The sequence below is a fragment of the Rhamphochromis longiceps genome, linkage group LG1 (genome assembly GCF_057381845.1).
Source record: "Rhamphochromis longiceps isolate RC_006_pf linkage group LG1, R_longiceps_female_GT1.1, whole genome shotgun sequence".
Lineage (NCBI taxonomy): Eukaryota > Metazoa > Chordata > Actinopteri > Cichliformes > Cichlidae > Rhamphochromis > Rhamphochromis longiceps.
Genome location: NC_140557.1, coordinates 13,894,483 through 13,919,399, shown reverse-complemented (window position 1 = coordinate 13,919,399; position 24,917 = coordinate 13,894,483). Strand labels below are relative to the sequence as shown.

General features: G+C 37.4%; 1 protein-coding gene across 2 annotated transcripts in view; it reads left to right on the top strand.

The window, feature by feature from the left end:
• Positions 1–24,627, top strand: part of mdga1 (MAM domain containing glycosylphosphatidylinositol anchor 1) — a 204,209-nt gene extending 179,582 nt beyond the window's left edge. The window contains exons 17-18 of one of the 2 annotated variants that reach the window (XM_085391380.1): positions 7,655–7,763; positions 19,873–24,627. In XM_085391380.1, coding sequence (XP_085247506.1) covers positions 7,655–7,763; positions 19,873–19,958 — 195 coding nt within the window. In that variant the 3' untranslated portion in view covers positions 19,959–24,627. Of the gene's footprint in view, positions 1–7,654; positions 7,773–19,872 lie in introns of both variants that reach the window. The other variant, XM_085391300.1, reaches the window with a different exon arrangement.
• The last annotated feature ends 290 nt before the right edge of the window (positions 24,628–24,917 follow it).

The following is a 24,917-nucleotide window of genomic DNA, read 5'->3' as shown; positions in this document are numbered from 1 at the left end:
GCACAAGATGTAATCAACTAATTCTTAAAACCAACTCTTAAAAATCTAAACCCATGTTCTGATTTTCAAAACAGGAAACCACGCTTCGTGTTTCTAAATCCTTTTGACTTTGGATGTATGCAGAGACAAAATTTGTGTTTCAAAGTGACCTAGGTTTCAAATTCAAGTAGCTTTGTTGGTGACGAAGGCTAATTCTCCATCTAAAGCTGAGCAGCCTAGACTTTGAATTCTTTCCCCAGGGTTAAAATATAAGGGAGTTATATGTTTTGTTGTTTTTTGACTACTGTGGCGGAGGTGTGGTCTCTGGCTCACTGCACCACCCCTCCACTGCAGCTGAGCCAGGGGCTAAAATGTAATTAGCCACCATCCGTGCTTTTTAGACTTGGAACACACTAGAGTATGAACCCTGAATATATCTCTAATAAAATTACTTGTGTCTGGTAATAGCTATAATAGAATAGTCTAAGATGATAAATTCGTATTAATATCCATGCAAGTTTAAATTACTTACTTTCATTGTCAACGTGGGTTTCTACAAAGCAATCTGATGATATGGTTTGACTTTCCCTTCTTCTAGCATGTCTAAACAGTAGCTTGCTCTTTTAGCCACTATTAAATAGCCCATCGCTGAGTTGGTCAGTGCAGCAGTGGCTCTGTCTGTGACTATTGCTTTGAATGTAAATGTTAATTCTTTTTTCTCTGCCACCAAAGAATCCATTTATCCAAATTCAATAGAAAAACAAACAGTGGTAGCCTTTTGTGTCTATTATCTGTTATCTCAAATGTACCCTTTGAACAATATGATTTTCTAATTCGCTTGAATTCCCAGAGGTGGTTTTTGATGTGGATGTTATTGAGTTCCACGGAGTGCAGAAGTGACTGCGTATTGACGCATGTTTCATTTCTGCTTAGTGTTGAGAGCTGTCCATGGAGAACACAAACTCTCTAGTCGTGTGCACACCTCACTGACTGCATACCCAGGAAGTCTTTGAGGTGCTGCCACTCGGCTCTGCATTTCCTCTCTCTTTGTGCTCCATCCAACAAAAGTAATGATGTATTGAAAAACAGCTTTCCTTCCTGCCTCTCTACAACAGCCCGGCCTCCTGCCCAGTAATAGCAGCGATAGGCTTCAAACCTCCATGAACCGGCATACAGCAGGTGTACCTAATAGAGGGGTGTATGTTTTGTTATGATATCAGTATAACTGTGACCATCTCTCTTGCACTCTTTTACTTTCCCAAGCTTCCACTCTTCAGGTTACTTGTAAATAAATTCATCTTAATGAGGTTGTTTATTGAGACCAACTTGTATAGCAGAAATTACATGAACACATAAAATCAATGGAGTTGCAAAGAAGGCGGTAACGTGTTGTAGTAGTATTTGTGTCCCTACTTGCTCCTCTGTGGATTACCCAGAGGCCATCTGTGTTCCTAGCAGTGTTTGGTACCTGGGGGGCTTGTTGGAAACCAGGCCAACCCACATTTGTGTGCCTCACATTGCACTGGTATTTTAAAGCTCTCTCTCTCTCTTTCTCTCTCTCTCTCTCTCACACACACACATAGACACACATGTGCATGTAGTCTCTCTCTTTTTTACTCCCTCGCTCTCACAGCTGTGTCCCCTCTGGTATGTGGATAGCACATCAATGGGAACATTAAAGGTTACAAGGCGTGACAAAACGACACACTCACAACTTCAACCTGACACTTTACTGCACACCCTTTGATCCTGCATTCACACACTCATGCACGCACACACATGCGCAAGTTTTCTATCTCTCTCAAGATCCTTCACACCCACACGTTATGCAGTATAATAACAAGAACTGGAATACAGAAAATTTTACAGTTTTTCAAAAAAAAATGATGTCATGTTTTTTTCATGAAGGGTGCAGATTTATTTATTTATTTAAATATTCAGAAAATGTAAGACAGAAATATCAGCTTTATTATATATGACATGTATCTTTTATGATCACATTTTTTTGTCCCAGAATTTGATAACTGCATAATTTACAACAGCTCTCCAACTTGTCATTTCTGTATAACTCGGGTGATGCAAAAATGCAGGTCACCAAACACAACTACCAAGGTTTAGAAACTCTGAGAAGCACATTACTGTTGAGGCCCCCACAAAGTGCCCAGCAGTAATATTTAAATGTGAGACAATGTCGGTTCTCACATTTAAACTTGCTGGTCAGTTATGTCTCTGAGCCATATCCAAAAACTAAACATATAAAGTCATTATTTTGCAGTGACAGGATATTGTATACAGTATCCTGTCATATAAAACAATACAATATATTGTATTGTTTTATTCATGCTATTGTGTTTGATATCTTAGAGAAAAAAAACTTTGCTGGTCAGATTGTAATATGTAAATGAGACTGTTAATTAATAGTTTTGCACCTTTCTTTGTTAGTCATTTAGCTTCAGTTTTTCAATTATCATACTCTAGTCTCTAGTCTATAAAGATGTTAATTAAGTGTTTGTAAAGGTACAGTACATGTGTGCATATGTTAAAGAAATCACACTATGGCTGGCAAATATACAAAGAAAACTGGAATTAAAGGAAGAAAAACCATAAATAAAGCAAAATGTTTACGACAGTCAAGCAGCAAGGAAATTTCATTGTAGCATTTATAAATTAAAGGATCGTGGCCTTGTGGCGAATAAGCCTCTTCACTTGAAGACCACAGAATTTTCTTTACAGCCTATACGGAAGAAAATCTTTTTTGTATATGTGAGCAGACCTGTTAAAGCCATACAGCTTGTGCTGCTGGACTTGCTCCCTCGCCACCACGCAATCAGCGTCAAGGTTCTCCTAATTATTTTATTTGTTAATTCAAAGAGGATCTCTCATTCGGGGAATAAATTAGAAAGCAAATGGGGAATAAATGATAATGCTCTTGTACTTTCCTCCCCTTTGTGAATGAAATTGAATTGGCTCTGTGTGGAGAGAAGTAGAGAGAAAATATAAGAAAATGATTAGGGTACCTATGTACTCATGGTATACAATGAGAGTATGTGCAGTTTTTCTATCAAAATTACATTTGTATGCATAGAGACACCTGCTCCTCGCTCTGTTGTTTTGAAATAACTGGTGGATTATGTGGTGTACTCAAGGGTTAGTTAGCAGCTGGAGTAGAATATATTGGAGTATATAAGAAATATATAAGTATATATGAGGCCAAATTGTGCAAGAGCGGATCTAACTTATGCTAAGTAAAGAAGAAAACTACTCTAAAGTTTAAGTTGTTATTACGAGGTTACAAGTGTTATTATCTGCCCACTAAAGTTAACTTGCTGTTAGATACTAACAGGACTCATAGATTAAAACACAATAGCAGAATGCCTCAAAACTAAGATCATGTTAACAGTGTGTTTGCACTGCCATTGTATATGTTTTGTTTTGAGCACATGTGGGGTTAGGTCACTCTTTTCTTCTTGCTGGGTCAGAATCAGGTTAATTGGACCCACCCTTGCTCTGGCTCGATATATTTACACACAAATTGATAGCAAGCCTGCTCAGTTGATACTTTAACCGCAGCATGTTGCTGTTAACAGATGGAGTTTTTAAAGTGAACCCATTCATGCATGCCTCCCCTCCATGCTTGCACCTGCTCGCTTGTTAACCTGTAGGTATACAGACATACTATGCAAGTAGAGTGTATGCAGTTTTTTTTATTTTCATTAGTATTGCATTCCTTTCTATAGTAACACCTGCTCCGTTCTCACTTTTTTGAATAAATTGAGGGTTAAATACCTTGCTAAAGGGCTGCTAGATGCTGAAGTTTAAAAAAAAGTTATTGCTGTATACTTCAGCCCATGTAGGAATTTTCACATGGAGCTGTTTTCTGTTGAAAAAAAAATTTAAACAGAATGAGGCATTGGAATTGCAGAAACACTCAAATATTATTACAAAGCAACAACTCTGACTATTGTTTTCAGAATTAAAATTATCAAGCACTGGGGTCTGCAGTAAAAGTCAATAACAACTGCAGTCAAGAGAGTTACTTTTGTTGTTATTTTGGAGAAACAAAGTTTACTTGTTTATTTGCTTTTCCCTCCTCAGAAGCTAGACAGAATACACTTGGTTTTTGATTAGCTGGGTGCGCTGGGCTTTTGGTGCCTTGGTACACCACAGTAATTAGGCTGTCAGTCAAAACCAGATGGCTGGTGGCTAAAATGGGGGAAGTGTTCAGAAGAGTCTCCTGCTTAGTTTTCTTGTTGTGGGTCCAGAAATGATGTTAGGACAGTGGTTCTTAACCTTGTTGGAGGTACCGAACCCCACCAGTTTCATATCCACATTCACCGAACCCCTCTTTAGTGAATTTTTTTAATTTTATTTTTCAAATTCAAGACATAGATATGTTTTTTACTGGTGCACAAAATGAGCCGTGCATGAACATCACCTTGTTCAAAGAACAAAACCAACACAATGCATGAACTTACAACAAATTACATACCTGCAAATCAGTGTGACTTCTGCTGTTGCCTTTGAGAGACCAGTTCAGATATGCGTGGCTTCACCTTGGCAAGTCTGTGTCATTTTCAAAGAAAAGTCTGTTCCTTTTCTTCATTTTTATATCCAGCATTGTCGAAAAGGATTGCTCGCAAAGACATGTTGTAACAAATGGTATAAAAAAAATCCAGAGCTTTCTTAGCAATAATTGGATACTTGTCCATTTGTCGACACCAAAACGTTGAGAGCGTTGTTGTTCTGAAGAGTTGCTGTTGAACCTGGCTCTGCTGAATTTCAATGATTCCGTCAAGGTATTCATCATTGACATCTGCTGTCTCAACAGCAAACGTGAACGGCTGTCTCACCCATGCTGGATATGACTCTCTTGTAGGGAAATATCTGTCGAGAGACTTTGCAAGCTCATCTAAGTGCGTTGCAATTGTTTGCTTCAGTTCCGTGGATACAGAAATATCTCCGATTCCAGACACATCTTCGATCTTACTTACAAAGTTGTCCAGAAGGGGGAAGTTTGCGAAGTTGTTGTTCTCTGTTCGTCATTTCCATAACGTTAGCTTTTTTTGATAAGCCTTCAGCTGTCCTTCCGCTTCTATGATATTGACTCCACCACCCTGCATCTGCTGATTGAGATGATTGAGAGCTGCGAATATATCAGCCATGTACGCTAAAATGAGAATGAACTCAGGATTTTGAAGCAATCTGCATGACAGTGTTGGTGCTCTTGCAAAAACAGGGCTAATTCCACATGCATGGCAAAAACACGATTCAGCACCTGTCCCCGGGATTACCACCGAACATTAGAATGGTACAGAAGTACCTCAAATTCAGAGCCCATTTCTTTACACAGCTCACTGAAGATGCGGTGCCTCAGAGCACTATTTCGCACATAGTTCACACATTCCACCACAGTTTTTAACACTTCTGCCATTTTTGGAGGCAAGGGTTTTGTTGCCAATGCATGCCTGTGCAAAATACAATGAGTCACAATGATGTGTGGTGCATCAGCTTTTACTAGCACACCAAAACCAGAGTTTCTTCCCAGCATGACTGGAGCTCCGTCCGCCTCTGTCAGTGCACCCCAGAGTGGCTGTGGCTACAATGTAGCTTGCCATCACCAGTGTGTGAATGTGTGTATGAATGACTGGATATGTAAAGCGCTTTGGGGTCCTTAGGGACTAGTAAAGCGCTATATAAATACAGGCCATTTACCATTTACCATATACAAACTGCAGAAACCATGTCCCGTGAAAGATTGTTGTCTCTGAAGAAGTCATCCACAAGCTTCTTCACATCGGCTGCTTTAGTTGTTGTTGTAAGAGGCTTACAAAATAAAAAATCTTCTTTAATCATGTCATCTTTCACATAGCGCACGAAAACAGTAAGCTGGCTTAGATTAGCAACGTCTGTGCTCTCATCGAGTTGAAGGCTGAATTTTGCCGGGCTTGAAATCAGATCGGCGACTACTTGAGCCAAGATGTCTTTACTCATGTCTTCTATTCTGTCGCTGACGGTGTCATTTGAAAGAGGAATTTGGGATAATTTACCTTCGGCCACTGTTCCGAGTATCAGATTTGCCATCTTTAACGCAGCTGGTTTCACAAGTGTTTCACCAATGGTGTATGGCTTGCCCTGCTTTGCGATCAGATAAGCAACTTCATACGATGGTGTGAGGATCGGTTTGTTAACGGGTACAAATCCAAGAGCAGGCAGAGTGGGCCTTTCATTGAATCTGGCTCTCTTCGCCTTGAATTCAGTAAGTGTTGTGTTCTTGTATTCCCCATCTCTATGCAGCTTCAAGAAGTGTTCCTTTAGTTTTGCCGGTGCGAGACTGGAGTTGCTCAACTTGGCGTTGCAAATCATGCAGATAGGACGCTCACTCCCATCACGTTCTGTAGGGGGCGTGTCATCACAAATTTACACGATAATTCGGGTGTGTCTGGACCTCTGCGACCTCTGTGGTGGAGGCTCTGCCGAACCCCTGAGACCGACTCACCAAACTCCTAGGGTTCGATCGAACTCAGGTTAAGAACCACTGTGTTAGGATATGACTGCAGCTTGTAAATTCCTGAGATGGGAGAATAAACTAGCATGTTGCTATCTGTAATAGATGTTTCCATGTCTTTATTTAATTAAAGTATTCATATTTTCTATAATCATTAATTATATGGTTGTTGTTGTTATTATTGTTATTATTGCTCAACTTCAGATACAGAAAGTAGGTTCTTTAGAGTAATTAAATTAGTTTTGCATTTTAATTTTAAATTCATTTTTACAAAATTTAAGACGTTTTAACGGAGTATCCAGTCCTGTGAAAAACTAAGTATACTTTTACTGCCTTTATAGGTATTAAGAAGTAGCAGGTGCTGATAATAAGTAAGCATCACCTTAATAAATTTTGGCAGATTTGGCTGGTTTGCCATTCACTTCAAACCTGGAAATGCTCAGAGAATGATCAAAAACCAAAGAATGATATCTCAGTGTGTGAAAAATTAAGTTTAATGACACAATTAGAAAAAGAAGAGCAATTATGGCTTATTTGGAAGGGTTGCTAAGATTGCTCTCTAAAAAGGACATAGCTTAGGTTTTAAAAAGACTTCTAGTTCAGTGTCCTTTGGAGAAATGAGATCAAAGTTGATATATTTTAGCATAACACCACATTTGGCAAATACCAAACACAGCACATGAGCACAAACACTTAACACCTATGGGGATGGTGATTTGGGCGTGTTTTACAGCCACACAAATAACCCCTGTATGCCAAATCATTCTGGAATCAAATATGAGGCCCTTCATCCCAACAGCTAAAGGCTGGCCCGTAATGAGTCATGCAAAGAACAATGATCCTAAAGAGAGCCGAGAGAGCTGTGTATCAACAATGCTTGAAAACCTAAATGAAGTGAAGCTACACCGTAAATACGAGCGGGCTATTCCTCCACTTCCACCACAACAATATGAGACACTGATAAAGACATAAGGAAGCAACTACTTATTTTTTAGTAAAGGTTGTTTTGCAAGCAACATCATGGAGTGTACAAACTTTTGTGTACAAAGTGTACAAAATTCTGGCAAAATTCCTCAGTGGCCATTCTGTGAACTTTTGCTGTGTTTTTGTATATATTTCTCTGGACATACTCAGCTAGCATTCATCTGTTGATGTTTCTTTTCTAAACAGATTGTGTTTGAAGGAATTCGAGGCTCGGGTTTTGAGGGGGATATTGCCATTGACGACGTGTCTATCACCAGAGGAGAATGCAAGCAACAAAACACTGTAGCCAACGCAGGTAAGACAGGTAAGATATTTTGTGATTTTTGTGTAGAAATATACTTAATAAACAAAGAAGCACACAAAAGCAACTTTTGGAATTTGTGGTTGGGTCATCTTCATACGTTCAGAGAAACTCCAAATAAGACAGGCAATGCCATTCTATTAAAAAAATGTATAGCTTTGATATTATTTTCAGCAGAAATACATAAAAATCAACGACTTACTAAGAAAATGAATTATCAAACTAAATTCACCTGAGCTGGATTAAGTTAAAATGAAAATAAACTAAGGCAATAGAGAATTTAATTGCTATAGAAACCATATTTTTAGAGCTGTCACGATATGAGAACTAAAAGTCTTCTGTAGTGTATGGGAGGTGTTGGAATATAGAGCACAGAGAAAATATTGTCTTTGTGTGGGATGTATAGAAACAAGTGGACACCACAGGGCACCAGCATGGAGGTAAGCTGGAAGGCTCATCATAATTTGTGGTCCTTCTTCTTCTTCTTCTTTAATAATTGCATTTATCTTGCTATCTTTTCATCCTCTAACTGTCCATACCACATCCTGCTGCGTCTTCCACACTTATTGTCATTATATCTATTCTTGTTTCCTTTTACCCTACATTCTTCATCTATCCTTTATTCATCAGCATAGCTCTGCTCACTGCTCTTTATCTTTAAAAGCTTGGGTTATTTATTTTAGAAATGTAGAGAAATTACAGAGACACTGTGTGATAATTAAGGATTTAGATAAGAAAAGAAGATAAATGCAGAAACATATGCACAAGAAGAGGAAAAAATGTTTATACACAATAAACTGACCAATCAAGTTTGCATGGTAAGTTAAATCAAGCAATCTGCTCCTAGTAGGGGCGATCGTGGCTCAAGAACTGGCAGTTCGTCCTCTGTGGCTACAATGTAGCTTGCCATCACCAGTGTGTGAATGTGTGTGTGAATGGGTGGATGATTGGTTGTGTAAACCGCTTTGGGATCCTTAGGGACTACGTAAAGGGCTATACAAATGCAGGCCATTTACCATTTAATGTATCCTAGGTCAAGCTAAGCTGTACTCATAATATTATTTTGTTACATACAAATACTGTTTGACACGAGCAACTTTAGCAAGAGGTGGGAATCCAACAAGAAAAAGTGTCAGTGAAGCAGTTTCGGTCCATGTAAGTGTGTGGAGGGATTCCAATAGCCTGCAGGTTAGAGAAGATATAGCAAGAGAAGAGGTCAAAAACACAGTGTTCAAAATTATTTATATATATATTTGTTCATTTGCATGTATATGTGTCTGTTAATATAAGAAACAGCAAAACAAAAACAAATGGAAAGTGATCCAAAAGACAAAATATGGCTACCATCAGCTGTCCTCTGCAAACCAAGTCATGCAGGCAAACACGCACGCACACACACACACACACACACACACACACACACTAATAGGAAAAAAAAATCTTTCTATCATAATATATTGACCCTACAATTTGACCCTACAATTTGATTAACCAGTTTTAAGTGACAAATTTTACACAGCCCAACATGAAGAAAAAAAGATTGAAATACACTCTTTACTAGGACTCGGAGCAAAATAGGAAGGACCCCAGGTACAGACATAGATGAAATACAGAAGCAAATGCTGTGTGTTGCATTATAATATACAGCGACATGTACTTAGAATGTTCATGTTAACTTTCGCCAGAAATTATTATGAAAAAATATTAGAAATAAACAAAAAGAAAAAAATTGAAAACACACAATCTAATAAATTATTAACATCCTCCTTTTACCTCCTCAAACCTTGAGTGTGAGTTGGTGTGTCTGAGTGTGCTGATGATTGTCTGCTTGGATGTGCAGTGCAATCTCACACATATGTGCATGTAACAACACTGGCGGATGGAGTGAATAATGGATGAAGGTGAAAACAGGAAGAGGAAAGCTCTTGAGCTCTCAGAGCGGGCGCGTGTGCATTTGTGTCCTGCAGGTTTTATGCAGGCAGAGACTCACAGTGCAGACAGATGGGCAATTATCAGGCAAGTAACTAAAAAGTCTTTGCCACTGCAAGAAACAAAATGCATCTGTCTTGGGTACAAGCTCTACCTCCATGAAGTTGGTGAGGTAAAATAGGGATTAGAGAAGAATAAACCTACACTCAAAAAAATAATTCATTGGATCAACGTAATTTTATCTTGCCAATTATATTCCATCTAAAAAATCATGTTATATTAATCCATCTTGATTGGGTTGTTTTAACACGATATATGTTTGTAAGTTTAACATAATATTAACAGTAACATTCCATTAATTTGACTTTTATTCAAACAAGTTGTTTGTACCAACTTAGTCTAATTAAATTTAGTTAAAGTCATGTTATATTGTTTAAACACATACATCAAAAGTCAGTCTTGTTACATGAACTAGTACAATATTTGTTTGTTACACCAGTGATAATCTTATTGAATGAACAAATGTAACTTCTGTCTGTAGTACATGTTGTGTTCATATTACATAATGTTCAACAAAAAATTCAACAGACTTAGAGCAACTTCCAATCCAGCTATCCTCTTATCTTTATCTGGGCTGCGGAAGTGATAAGGTAAGAGGGGCAGGGTACATCCTGGACAGGTCACCAGACTATTACATAGAGACAAACAACCATTTGCTCTTTAACACCTTTGGGTAATTTAGAATCACCAATTACCCTTACCCTAATAACTGAATGACTTCTAACTGTGGAGGGAACCAGAGTACGCAGAGAGAACCCATTGCAAACTTGGCCAGATTGAACCCAGGACCTTCTTGCTCTGAGGCAACAGCACGAGCCACCATGGCGTTGAGCTGTCAATACAGACTCAACAAAAGTAGGAAAGCTATGCTTGATGCAGAATTTTCTTTACGTTTTTGTCCTTGACAAGTTAAACCATAGTAAATAGTAATACAGGGAGTGCAGAATTATTAGGCAAGTTGTATTTTTGAGGAATAATTTTATTATTGAACAACAACCATGTTCTCAATGAACCCAAAAAACTCATTAATATCAAAGCTGAATGTTTTTGGAAGTAGTTTTTAGTTTGTTTTTAGTTTTAGCTATTTTAGGGGGATATCTGTGTGTGCAGGTGACTATTACTGTGCATAATTATTAGGCAACTTAACAAAAAACAAATATATACTCATTTCAATTACTTATTTTTATCAGTGAAACCAATATAACATCTCCACATTCACAAATATACATTTCTGACATTCAAAAACAAAACAAAAACAAATCAGCGACCAATATAGCCACCTTTCTTTGCAAGGACACTCAAAAGCCTGCCATCCATGGATTCTGTCAGTGTTTTGATCTGTTCACCATCAACATTGCGTGCAGCAGCAACCACAGCCTCCCAGACACTGTTCAGAGAGGTGTACTGTTTTCCCTCCTTGTAAATCTCACATTTGATGATGGACCACAGGTTCTCAATGGGGTTCAGATCAGGTGAACAAGGAGGCCATGTCATTAGTTTTTCTTCTTTTATACCCTTTCTTGCCAGCCACGCTGTGGAGTACTTGGACGCGTGTGATGGAGCATTGTCCTGCATGAAAATCATGTTTTTCTTGAAGGATGCAGACTTCTTCCTGTACCACTGCTTGAAGAAGGTGTCTTCCAGAAACTGGCAGTAGGACTGGGAGTTGAGCTTGACTCCATCCTCAACCCGAAAAGGCCCCACAAGCTCATCTTTGATGATACCAGCCCAAACCAGTACTCCACCTCCACCTTGCTGGCGTCTGAGTCGGACTGGAGCTCTCTGCCCTTTACCAATCCAGCCACGGGCCCATCCATCTGGCCCATCAAGACTCACTCTCATTTCATCAGTCCATAAAACCTTAGAAAAACCAGTCTTGAGATATTTCTTGGCCCAGTCTTGACGTTTCAGCTTGTGTGTCTTGTTCAGTGGTGGTCGTCTTTCAGCCTTTCTTACCTTGGCCATGTCTCTGAGTATTGCACACCTTGTGCTTTTGGGCACTCCAGTGATGTTGCAGCTCTGAAATATGGCCAAACTGGTGGCAAGTGGCATCTTGGCAGCTGCACGCTTGACTTTTCTCAGTTCATGGGCAGCTATTTTGCGCCTTGGTTTTTCCACACGCTCCTTGCAACCCTGTTGACTATTTTGAATGAAACACTTGATTGTTCAATGATCACGCTTCAGAAGCTTTGCAATTTTGAGACTGCTGCATCCCTCTGCAAGATATCTCACTATTTTTGACTTTTCTGAGCCTGTCAAGTCCTTCTTTTGACCCATTTTGCCAAAGGAAAGGACGTTGCCTAATAATTATGCACACCTGATATAGGGTGTTGATGTCATTAGACCACACCCCTTCCCATTACAGAGATGCACATCACGTAATACGCTTAATTGGTAGTAGGCTTTCGAGCCTATACAGCTTGGAGTAAGACAACATGCATGAAGAGGATGATGTGGACAAAATACTCATTTGCCTAATAATTCTGCACTCCCTGTACATACACGTGGTGTGTGTATGGTTGTCTGCCTCTTACAACCCCAGTGATTTTCCTGTGGTTTGACATCTCATATGATCTTGTGAATTTCGTGAGTCCAGGCAACTATAACCACTCTTCCTAGATTGTATCGTGTCATCTGAACAAGAACAAATTAAGTTTTTGAATTTCATGCACATCCAACATGATTTAACTGCGTTCACCATAGAAACATGAAATTATTTTGTTCAAAATGCAAGTTAGACTTTTGTAAATGTAGCAACCACCCAATTTACTTTTTTTAGTGCAACTCTGTCAGTAATTGTACATTTTCATTTATGACTTTGAGAAAAATGCAAATTAATTTAGAATACATAACGTTAATTCGTGACCAGGTTCTAGGCAGGAAGGCTAGGTACAGACATTTACCACTTCTGGCATTGAACCATGGAGCACACATTTATAACTGATTAACAGAAAGGTACAAGTCTGCGTCATAATTGAAACCTTGTGCAAAATATAGATCTAAACCTTTTTTAGGTTATCAATGAAGAGATAGATATTAGGGGGGTGAGATGAAAAGTCAGTACTATGGCACTTGTCTGCACAATATGTGACAGGAGTACATGTAGATGTGACCAGCAGCATTGCCCTGCTGTGATCACACTTATGTCTTTTACATAAAGTTCATACACCCACACACACTCCCACGCATACATGTGCGTCCACCTTGGAAGTGTTTTGAGCAGGTGCTTACTGTGTATGCGACCACTGCAGCTGCCGTATAAGCATACTCACATGCACATCTGCACACATTTACTTCAGGTCAGCTTTGTGCACACACAAGAGACTTTTATCCTAAATGAAGGATGATTGCCTCTGACATGTTTGGTGCAACTCCACCTGCACAAAACACAGAGCCCCACCTGGCTCATATGTGTTTTATTGCAGGAGAAGAGGCAGTTTACTTTAAACTGAAATCTTTGTTGTTTTTCTGTTGCTCTTCTGTCACGCTGGTCCATTCTCAAATAATTAAACAAAAACTTTTTTAAAAAAGTGCATGAACAGTACATACAAAAGGCTGAAATTAGTCCAAAAAGACCTATTGGGCAACGACATGCAGAGTTCTGGTAGTGATATTAAATGTCTGCCTATGCAGTAATACAAATGGAGCTTTATCCTATTTTTCAAGGTTTAATTTAATTTGTGCGTAAAAGTTCCAACAGAAAGCTCATTTCTTTCTTAAAGAAAATAATACTGGAAACTACAATATATTTGATTCCATTGCTGCACGCAGCAGGCAAGAATAAGCAGCCAAAATAGAACTGAACTTAGTCGCACAGATAATAACGAAGTTAAAACCTCAGCTTACACGCAAGGTTTTAACACAGATACTAATTAAACCCCACAGGGCACACATGTCAGGCACACACACAGGTGATCAAATTTATTATGAAAACTATACCAGCCTTCTAACTGTGAATTTTCATGAGAATGAGGAGTCAAGATATAAATAAACCCATTTTTGCACACTTGACGAGAACGTGTCCAAATGTGGATATTATTTAACTCCACCCAATAGCCAGATTGAGATAATCAAAAACCTTTGCAACACAGGCAGAACTGTGGAATTACTGCTTAATTATTTTGTTAACCTGTGCTGGGCAGCTTATAATAAGCTCTCTAATTTGATAAATTTACGGGCACTGATGTCCAAAGTTTTTCAGCAGGTGTGTGAGTATCTTTTGCACCATGGTTATCCTTAGTCATGCTTTTAATCGCATTTTGGAGCATAAAAGACGTGCAGCGGGGGGGTCAGAGGGACAGCGTATTTGAATTTATTTCACACAACTTTCTGAATGACAAATTTCCAAGTAAAATATCAATGGCAAAAGTGTTTCGACATCTTTTTTTTCCCATTTGCCAGGGGGTGCTGTGATGGCTGCCTTTGGCCAGAGGCAGTGCTGCAACACCTCCAGCACCCCTGGTCTTGGAAATAGGACGAATGAATGAGTGCGTAAAGAGAACATTTGCTAAATGAAAGGGAGGAAGCAAGACAAAAGTATTTGAAATACAATGTTCCAATATCAATCAAAAATCAGAGCTGTAGTTAAATAATGAAAACCATTTGCAAACAGAACCACCACATAGGATAGCAGATGAGAAAATCATGTCATCATTTACAGTCGAAAAAGAAACGTTATGTGATTTATGGCAATAAGGCCTGAATAATATCTTTTTTTCAGTTTCTTAGCACAAGTGACTTATGGACGGTTCATCAGATATGCCAGTGTTTACCCAGAATTCTTATTAACTCTTTAAAAAATTGGCATTTGCAGCCACATTTTCTACTTTTTCTGAAGGGAGAATATTATAGAGATTATTACTACAGAGGGAAGCATATTTAACTGCATTACACATGGAAAGCCCTAAAATCTTGAATAAAGCATAAATGAAGAATTTTTAATTGTTAAACCAATTTATATGGTTGATGGGGTCGCTTAGTGATCGAGTATTTCATGCATTCTTTTAACGTCTGTCAACTTTAGTGGAAACATTTTTTTCTAGTCATACTTTTTAGTTAATTTTGCTATATTTTTACTTCTAGTTTTTAAAATGATTGTGTATATTGATACTGTTTTGATACTTTCAGTGTAGAAGTTGCTCTTATCTGCTAACCTCTGGGGCAGTTCTCTTTACAGTGTGCTGCTTTTTGATTGGTATTTGAATACCACCTGGTTTTACATGTTGTTATTATTATTGTTTTCTTAAATTATACTAATGGCGGCTTGCTGAAACTTGTATGTCTTTTAGAGATGGCACGATACCACTTTTATGTCCGATACCGATACCGATATCATAAATTTGGATATCTGCCGATACCGATATGAATCCGATATAGTGTTTTTTAATCAACAAAACTGTTTTTTAAAATATCTTGCTGCATTTTGCAAGTCTGCAAGTTCATACTCAAGTTTAAAACAACAACTACACTAAAGCTATTCTGTTATACCTGTATACAAAAAAAATATTTCATAGTTCAGCAATACTGATCAATCTAATAAACTTAGACCTACACCATCCTCCCTATTCTGGTATTTTAAAGAGTACTTAGCATAAATATTAAGCAACCTAACTAATAGGGTTCCAACTCCCAGCAACAACAAAAATAAATAAATAAAAAATAAGGAACCACCCATCACGCGCCACCTCATGATGCTTAATCGACGTAATCAACCTTAATTTGATGCAGTGTGAAAAAAAATGCACAGAAATCAATTATTTTTCAAGAAATATTAAATAGATTCAACATCTTTCTTCAACAAAATTGCAGACTGCACAGATGGTACCTTCCCAAAGTAAAAAGTACTATAGCTTACTAGGGTATATATTAGACTTAATAGTCACTATATACAGTAATTGACTTCTATTCATTTTACATCAAATTAAAACTTTGGGTGTCAGATAATTATTTATTAAAAGCTCGACATTTTAAATGAGAATAAGAAAGAAAAGTATGTCTTTGTGCCCCCTTTTCCCTGTTCATGCCCTATCGGCCCCCCTGGCTAAACTTTGCTAGATCTGCCCCTGCACAGTTACCAGCGTCAGCTACGTAGAAAAAGATCCTGGTGTAGAAAGAAATATTAAATAAATTCTAACAACAGCTTATCAAGCTTAAACGTTCTGCTGTTGTTCAGCCGCTGGTTTCCTCTTTCTGGTGCAAAGTGGGCCAAAAACAAACAAGAGACACGGACTCGCGACAGAAAAGCCGATCAGCTGATCATTAAGCAGTTTCATGATTGAAGTAGCAGCCGGAGAGCGAGAGGCAGTCGCTTGTTAAGCTTAACGTGGGAATGCTTTACAAACATTCAGAGATGGACTTACACACTTGCTTTACTTCTCTCGGGGATAACTTTGTCGGAGATGAAATGCCAGGTTGCTAGCGAAGCTCCACATGCTATCCAGACCACCGACAGGTCCCGCATGCCACAGCCGCTCTATCACGTGATGCATACTGCTCCGACTGCTAACGTTCTGAGGTGAGTTACGGCGTGTTGCAAGTTTTGCGAGGTGCTTTCGTGATATTTAATGGATCGGATTACATTTTTTATTTTTCTCCGATATCCGATCCAGTAATTTAGGTCAGTATCGGACCGATACCGATACGTAATATCGGATCGGTCCATCTCTAATGTCTTTTTGCCCTTTAGTGTTTTTATCAGCGTGTTTTCTCCCTTTTCTGCTACATTTCAAAAGACTGCACCCTGTTTATCTTCCAAAGACTTGGAGTTGAGTGCCCTATTACTCTGTATCCTAAACACCATGTTCCACTCAATTGGTCGCCTGCATACTTTAGACTCTACTATAGGAATGTGTGTGTGTCAGTGTGTGCCTGTTTAAATGTGTGTCTTCTGCATACAGATACAAAATTTATTACAAATATTGATTTTCTGCCTGAAGGATGGACCCCTGATATGAAATCATATTGATCTTTTAAATACAATACCCATGCTTTTTTTTATGAAACTGTGTCTGAACAGCTTGCATTTGTAATTTATGTATTAAAGGAGGGTGTGTATTGTATGTGTGTTTTGTAGTTTGCTTTATAGGACTGTATATATAAATGAATATAAATGAAAGCTTTAGATGATCCTGTGTGCTGTGTCTGAGCTGGTATTTTAATTTTCAAATTCAACAAATCTGAACAATTCGATTACACCATATAAAAAATGTCTGCATTGTGTCTTCCAACTGTGCTTTAACAATCACGACCTTCAGAAAAAAGCTAAGGAAAACGGTTCAACAAATATTGATGATGACATCAATCGTAACTTCTTTACTCCCATTAAAATCTCGGAGCTGTCAGGGCAATGTATGGGATCTCAGTGGTGAAGCTTTCTGTTTCTCTTGTTTACTCAACCACCTTCTCAGCCATGACTGTCTTCTCATCTTTTCTTCTCCATACAACCTGTTCTTTCTTCCCTGACAGTTTCTGTGAACCTTTTTCTACAAACCCTCCTTCTTTCTTCATAACATTCACAACACAGTTTGATAATTTTCACATGATACTTCTTAGTAAAACTACCACTTCAGGGCATTCTTTAATGCTCAAATAAAATTCAATTTGTTTAGAGTCAATAAATCATTGAAGGCTAGCTCCAATTTACATTCATGTTATGCATTTAAAAATGCAATAAAAGAGACATAAAATATCAAAAGGAACACAATAAAACAAATACAGTCATACAAGATTCAGACAACACACCTGCAGGCTTTAAGGAAGTCTTAAGCCACATAGATAAACACAATCATCACACGCACAGTTATTTACTTAGTTTGTCTTCAATCTTCGGTTTGTCTTCTATGACAGTTTTGTCACAAAAAAGCTTGCTGTCTGCTTTAGTGTAATGTTCCTTGTATCCTTGATCATTGATGATTATTATGTAAATGCTTATAAGTGTCCTTGATAGTTTTTAGATTTCAGTAAACTGTCACATACATCTCTTACTAAAAGTCGTCTTCATCTCAGAAAACCTTCTGAACCATCCTGTTTATACAGCCTTTGCAACCAGTTAATTCCGGTGAGATGTAAAAATCAACTTTCTTATAATTTTAAAAATATATATTTGTTTATGGCTACAAAGCCTTTGTGATTGTTCACTACTACTTTAACTGGGGAAATTACAAAAAGCACATCAGTCGAGACCTGTACTAAAAAGCAAGTTCAAGAAACCTTAGATGAATTTTGCTTTTCTGGCTTTGTCTACCTAACCTCAGCATTTAGACTAAATATTCACCAAAAGGTTATTATTTGATTTGGCTAACTCAAACCAGTTTACTAATGTAGCTATGAGTGTGTTCAAATAAAAGAGGTTGTTAAAAAATAACAAGTACTGTAAAAGGCTTAGGCAAACTGTTTTAGAAATATATTGCTTACAACAGGAAAGGGCCATTTTTAAATTTGTTGCTGTTGAAATTTAATTATAGGGGGAAAAAACATTGAGACAACTTGTTTTTAACACAAAAGCACCTTTTATTAGGAAATTCTGCAAAATTGCAGGCAATATATGAACAGAGTTAAATCTTCTGGCAGCCTGTTGAGTAAAGCTTATCAGCAGTCTACTGGACCAAACCCGGATGCTCTGGTACCTTTTCCCCGAAGGCAGGGGGCTGGAGAGGGCCTGTGAAGGGTTCGGAGGTGTCACCCACAAGGCTGATGGCTTTGTGGGTGAGGCGGATGTTGAAACCAATGATCTTGCTAGCTGTAATGTCAAATGATTCCCAGAATATGAAGAAATCCTTGTGTGCAAGGGACAAGGCTGAAAAACAAATATTGGATGTCCATGAGCTCTCAAGCAGCACTGCATCAAAAACAATCATGTTTCTCTCACGGAAATGACAGCATAGGCTCAGGAACACTTCTGAAAAATAACTATCTGTGAACACAGTTCATCGTGCCATCCAAAAATGCAGGTTAAAGCTCTATCGTACAAAGAAGAAGCCATATGTGAACATGATCCAGAACTGAAGGACTGAAAGGATATGGTCTATCTGGCTTGTTCAGTTCAAATCTTTGCATTTTTGATGGTATGCATTAGTGTCTATGGAATTGGCCGCTTGCACATTTGAAAAGGTATACACTGGTTTTGGAGCACAGAAGATTCAAGACTTTTGAGCAGCTAGAATCCTATATCAGACAAGAATGGCACAAAACTTCTCTTCCAAAAGTCCAGCAACTGGTCTCCATAGTTCCAAATTCCCAAGTTTACAAACTGTTTACAAGCTGTTGCTAAAAGATGGGATACTACATAATGGTAACTGGGCCGTGTCCCATCTGTTTTGAGAATTAGTATTGCTATCAAACTCTAAATGAGCTATTTTTCCTAAAATGGTACATTTAAAAAAAATTGGTTTATGAGACTGCAAGTAATTAAAAATCTCATTGTCATCTTATCATTCTCTTTTTGTTTACACGTCCAAACGTTCCAACTTTTTGGAATCAGATTTGTATTGCGAATTAATGGGAAAATGAGTTATTAATGAGTCATATGAGTTAAGACTCAGATGGAATGTAGGACTTAGGGAGAAGTTACAAGACATAGCCAGACTTTTGGCTCCATACTCATAAATTTGAGACATCCATTTGTGAGAATTATTCTGAAAACATTACCCCCTCTTATTCCAAAGCAATGAACATTCTTTGTGGCAGATATCACAGGCACGAAGGAAACATGCTGTTACTGTTCCTGTTACATGTTTTTTTCACATGCGTGTGATTCTTTAAATAGTCTCCTCCCAAACTAGACACATAAATATGCAATAAGGCCAGCTGCAAAAAAAACATAGTAGATTTTTTTTGTGTGTGATAGACAATATTTTTTTAAAATGTATATTATTGCAATCTGTGCCCCTAGATATGAGGGGTTTTTAGGTTATGGTTTTGTATCTCTTTTTTTATTCTGAACATAAAGTAAGTTAGCGTAGCAGAAATGAACCTTACTAAGGCCTACATTTCTATAGCACAGGCCAGTTTTGGAAGAATACTGGAATTATTTAATCTTGATAGCAGAAGCTGTTAAAAATTGCTAATATGTTATTTCTGTGCTAACATGACTCTTTTTTTGTTTGTTTTTTTGTAGTTCTGATTGGAGGATCACACCCACTCCCACTGGCTAAATGGCTGGCCTTTGGCCTCTCCTGCTTTGTTTCACTACTCTTCAGATGATGAGCACTCCCCATAGCACCACCAACTGTCTGTGCTGACAGACACTGCCCTGACTTGCGCTCTTTTACTTCTCTCTCTTCCCCTGTACCTGTCTTTTCCTCTGCGTACCTGTCCATTTACTTGTCTGTCCTCTTCAGTTATTGCAGTCTTTCTGTCCTTCATGCATCCAACAAGAAACACTATGTATTTGTCTATCTTCTTGTCCTCTGCTCTCTTTTTTTTTTAATATTTCACCTATTCGCTTCATATAACCAATCAATGCTCATACTGTATTTAAGGTTAACATACTTAATGGTCTTTGACATAGAGACTTGAAATTCCCTCCTTTATCCCTTGATTAGATTCTCTTTATCCATGTCAGTGTGCCACTTTGTCAACTTTGTCTTTTTTCTCTCCTTTGTCATCCTTCTTGGTCCATATGTGTACCCTTCATGTATCTTCACTCCCTTGAACCGCTATCCTCGGAAGTCCTTCCACCCTATTCCCCAGACACACCAAAGTGTCGGACACTCAACCAAAGATGACAAAGGACCTGAGGGAATGAAATGGGGGAACGGGGATTCTAGGAAGAAAGTTAAAGAAAGAGCGAGAGAAAAGGGAAAGTGGTCAAAACAACCTTTTCCACAAAGACAGTCTCCCTTCCGGACCAGCCTTTGGCACCATGGGAGCTACTGATTGATAAGGAGACACTAAAAACTGATGACTGAATGAATAAATAAATAAATCAATCATTGAGGAAATGACAAACCAGGACTGAGGATAAAAGAAGGGTGTCCTTGGTAGCCTCTTGGTAGCCTCTCTGCTTGCCACAAGAGACGAACCTCATACGTGTACATTTATCTTATATATATATATACATATATATAAATAAATATATATTAAATAAAATGAAGGTTAAACAAAAACACAGCTAGGGCAGTGGAGGACTTTACAAAGTGAAATTAAAGAAGCACAACGTTTATACAACCTCTGCTGTTCCTTTGGATTTTATTCAATTTCTTATGTGATATTGCAATTTGTCAGACCTATTCAGTGTTTTTGATATTTGCTTTTTTTGTTCTGTTATGGCATCATGAGGGTCAAGGTAATTAAAGTATTACATTCATATTTATGAGAGGCAGAGAGGATGATTTGTGATCCAGAACCTGACTGAGCACGTGAATGGAAATGCAAAAATGACCCAAACCAACTGGTAACCTCAAATTTTCTTCGCAGATACAGATGAGTACACATATACACCCAGACATAAACAAATAAACACTCCGTTTTCATTGCTGAAATCACTGTCAAACACACGTCATCCGATGAGGAACACAGGAGGAAAACCTTGGCTGGTAGATGCAACTTTTACTTTTGTACTGTCTATTTCATTAACTTCTTTTTACTAGATATAGGAGTCAAATATCTGAATTAATCAGAACACAGCAGGCAGACGTGCCTCAAACATAAAGCAAATTGTGGTGTTTTATGGGAAATGGATAAGCGCCTGGAGTAAGTTTCGGCACTTCTTCTTTCGCGGGTTATTGAATGTCATGTATGGATTTCCCCTACCCAATGCGTCAAAGGTGGAGAAGATTAGCAGTCTCTGCCAGATGTGCAGTGTGGATTGAATAATACATTCTTTGTTTAATTACTGAATGTCTGTATTATAAGCACTTCTCATAGTCCCATAGATATGATTGTTAAAATTAAGCAATACTCATATCTATATATCTACATAATTGTTCTCATTGCATTTAAAAGTATTCTGAAAAAAATCATTGTGTCCAAAGCACAGCAGAAAGGTTTTATCTGTCATCTTTCATCAATTATTGCAGTTACCAGTGTAATTCTGGTAATTGTAGCCATTTAAATTTTTAGTGTGCTTCAGTTTTTCTGTACTGTGCTTCAGCTGTTGCTGATGCTGATCATCTTCATCACCATGTGTAATGGTATTCATCTCTTTTCTCTGCATTATGTCACAGCGAGTTCATCATTGAATTTATTTCACTTTTTTGTTTATATCTGTTTTCTTTGTTGTAGTTGGTAAATAATATACATTATTCATAATTTTTTTTCATTCATAAATAGAAGAGATTATGTGCCTGCTTGCACAGCTTATGTGTATAAAATCATATTGTGTAATTGCTGCAAAGTTGTGCAACACATGTAGGATATCTCTGTGAAACACCACAGACTGCACTGTATTATATGAACACTGAAGCCCTTTGAAGCCTACTCTAAGCAAATCATCATATTACAAAAATAGTCCTGTATCTTAGCTTTAGCTTTGTCGTTATCCATTTACTTTGATCTGATAAGTGCATCTGATGGATGAGTTAATTTGAATTACTTGATGGGGAATTCTAGGGAGATGCTTTCTTGTAAATGTAGATTGTTCATTCTGCAAGTGGCCTAAAATATTTTCAGTTCCTGGTAATGTCTTCAAAATAGCCATCAATTTATAGAACACAACACAGCATAGTGGCTCTTTTTGTTTTGTTTTTTTTTGCATTGATTTCATTGTCTCCCCACCTTGTCTGTAGGCAAATGCGTTACATGAGGCATTCATATCAGCTTAAGTTGTATAGCATCATCAGAAGCATTAATGAGCACAATAACAGTGCAGTAGATAATGCACTTTAGAAATATGACTAAGCATTGCTATATGTGGCATTTTATCATGCTTACATCATATCATTCCTCATAGTTCTTTGTCCTTAGAAATAACAAGGTAAACACTGTTAGAACTGAGAGTTAAAGATGGAAGTTGTATGATGCATTATCTTTTTCACAAAGAGATGCAAATGCTTTTCATTTTTCATTTTTTGTTTCCATGACAACTTATAATTAAAGGCAAAGCCATCATATTAGTGGTCCCACATAGGAATAAAATGTTAACACATAAAGATACACATATTATTGTTATTTAGTATTCCCGGATTAAAAATCAATGTATTACTTTTTGATTTAAGTATGTATGACACAAAATAATAAATTTTGAGAAATACAATTAGATTAATTCTGAACACTGTCTTGGGTCACTTTAGGCAAACACAATATTTAAAGATTTACAAAATTTGTATTTTTATCCAACAAGTTTTGCACCTTACTGTTACTGGCAGTACTCGATCCCTGTTCAATTCTAAATTGGAAAAAAAAAAATTAACAAACTTTTAATTAAATGGCTTTATGTTTGTATTTGTTTTTATATAAACAATTTTAATAACCCTTTAGTTACTATCCAGTGATTCCTTTTAATATGTTGAGTGTAATCACACATGTAGGAACAGTTTGGACATGTATTTAGGCTAGATAAAAAGCTTTGCATACATCTTCCATAATAAAATGACATGCTAGTTACGTGCTTTTGAATTCAAGTGATATTCATTATTTGAGTACCATACAATAAATCTATCTACTTCATTTGTTTTAAAGTAACATCTGTCATAAACTCATTATTTTTTAAAGATGGTTAATAGTGGTTTTAGTGATGTTCTTAATATAATAATATACTTAAAACAATTGAAAAGTGAACCAAAGAAAGGAAAACAATTTAAATGCTTAATATACGCACACTGGGGATTAATATTATGTAAGCAGTATAAAGTTATTTGGTGATTTGGTAATTATAAAATCTGCTCCAGTGTTTAGATCACACCAGTGCTCAATGTAGTCTTCCTAAAATTACAGAATTCTTGGATCATGTTTGTGTCCATTAAATACTCATTTCCACTTTCCATTTGCAGCAATATCATTCATCTGCTGGCTTAGGCAAACACTGACACACAAACACACATTTCTGCTATCATGCAGATGAATAATAACAAACGGAGTGGGCACACTGACTGTTAATCTTCCACCTACTATAAAATGTCTACTGTCTTGCAATTGTGGACCTACATGAAACAATGTGAAAGCAGAGAACAACGCGTCTGCACTGAGCAGTTCTGCGGCGATATTCTTCCCAGCAACAGAAAAATTGAGACATACTTTATTTTTTATTTTTTTTACATCAAAATGATATAATGTGAAACAATCACAATGTAAGTGCTGAACATGCCTGAAAGAGTCTTTCCTGTGATGTTCCTTAAAGTATCATTTAGGTCTTACAGCCTTTGTTTATACACCGGAATAACCCTTTTCACTAAATACTTTGACCTTTGCCTGATTTCTCAACAGAAGGTTCAAGACCGTGTTATGTGGTTGGAGACAAAGATCATCTCAGCTCAATGTTTGATGGAGTACACTCTCTGCAAAAACACAAGGACTTTGAAATTGATTAACATGTGGCCGATGCATATATCTTGCAAGTCCACAAGTAACTGAATGCCAGTGTCCAAGTGGACTTTTTGATATTCAACACACCCACAATAGTATCTATGTGCTGTGTCGTATGACAGCAAACACCTTCAACGTGATAAGCCTTAAAATCTTATAAATTACTTTTTATGACTCACCTGACTGTTGTAACACACTGTAAGAACATCGTCTTCATATCAAGTCAATTTTGGGAACCCGCACACCGGTCACAGTGCAGACTGTCAGATTTTACAGCATGCAGCAGTCGATATATTGATCCATTTTGGAACAGAATATGTGAAATGCGCCTTTAACGGGTAGAAAAGAAAGAGCGGTAGCAAACGATGCTGCGTGTTGTACATCTCTGTTATGTAATTGAGCATTTTAAAGGAGAATATATTTGAAATTTTACCCAAGAGGTATAAATAAAAAAACTATTCAACAAATAGATGTGTTTATTATTATTATTATTATTATTATTATTATTATTATTTGTAGTATTATTATTATTATTATTATTATTATTATTAATGCTTCTGTGCCTCTTGTTACATGGGAAAGAACGCTCAAATAGGGGTGAGGACAGTGTTGGATGAGAGCAATACCCTACACATACTCTAAATACATGGTGTCTATTAATTAATTTAACCAGTTGCTCAAATAAGAGACGTTTTTCTT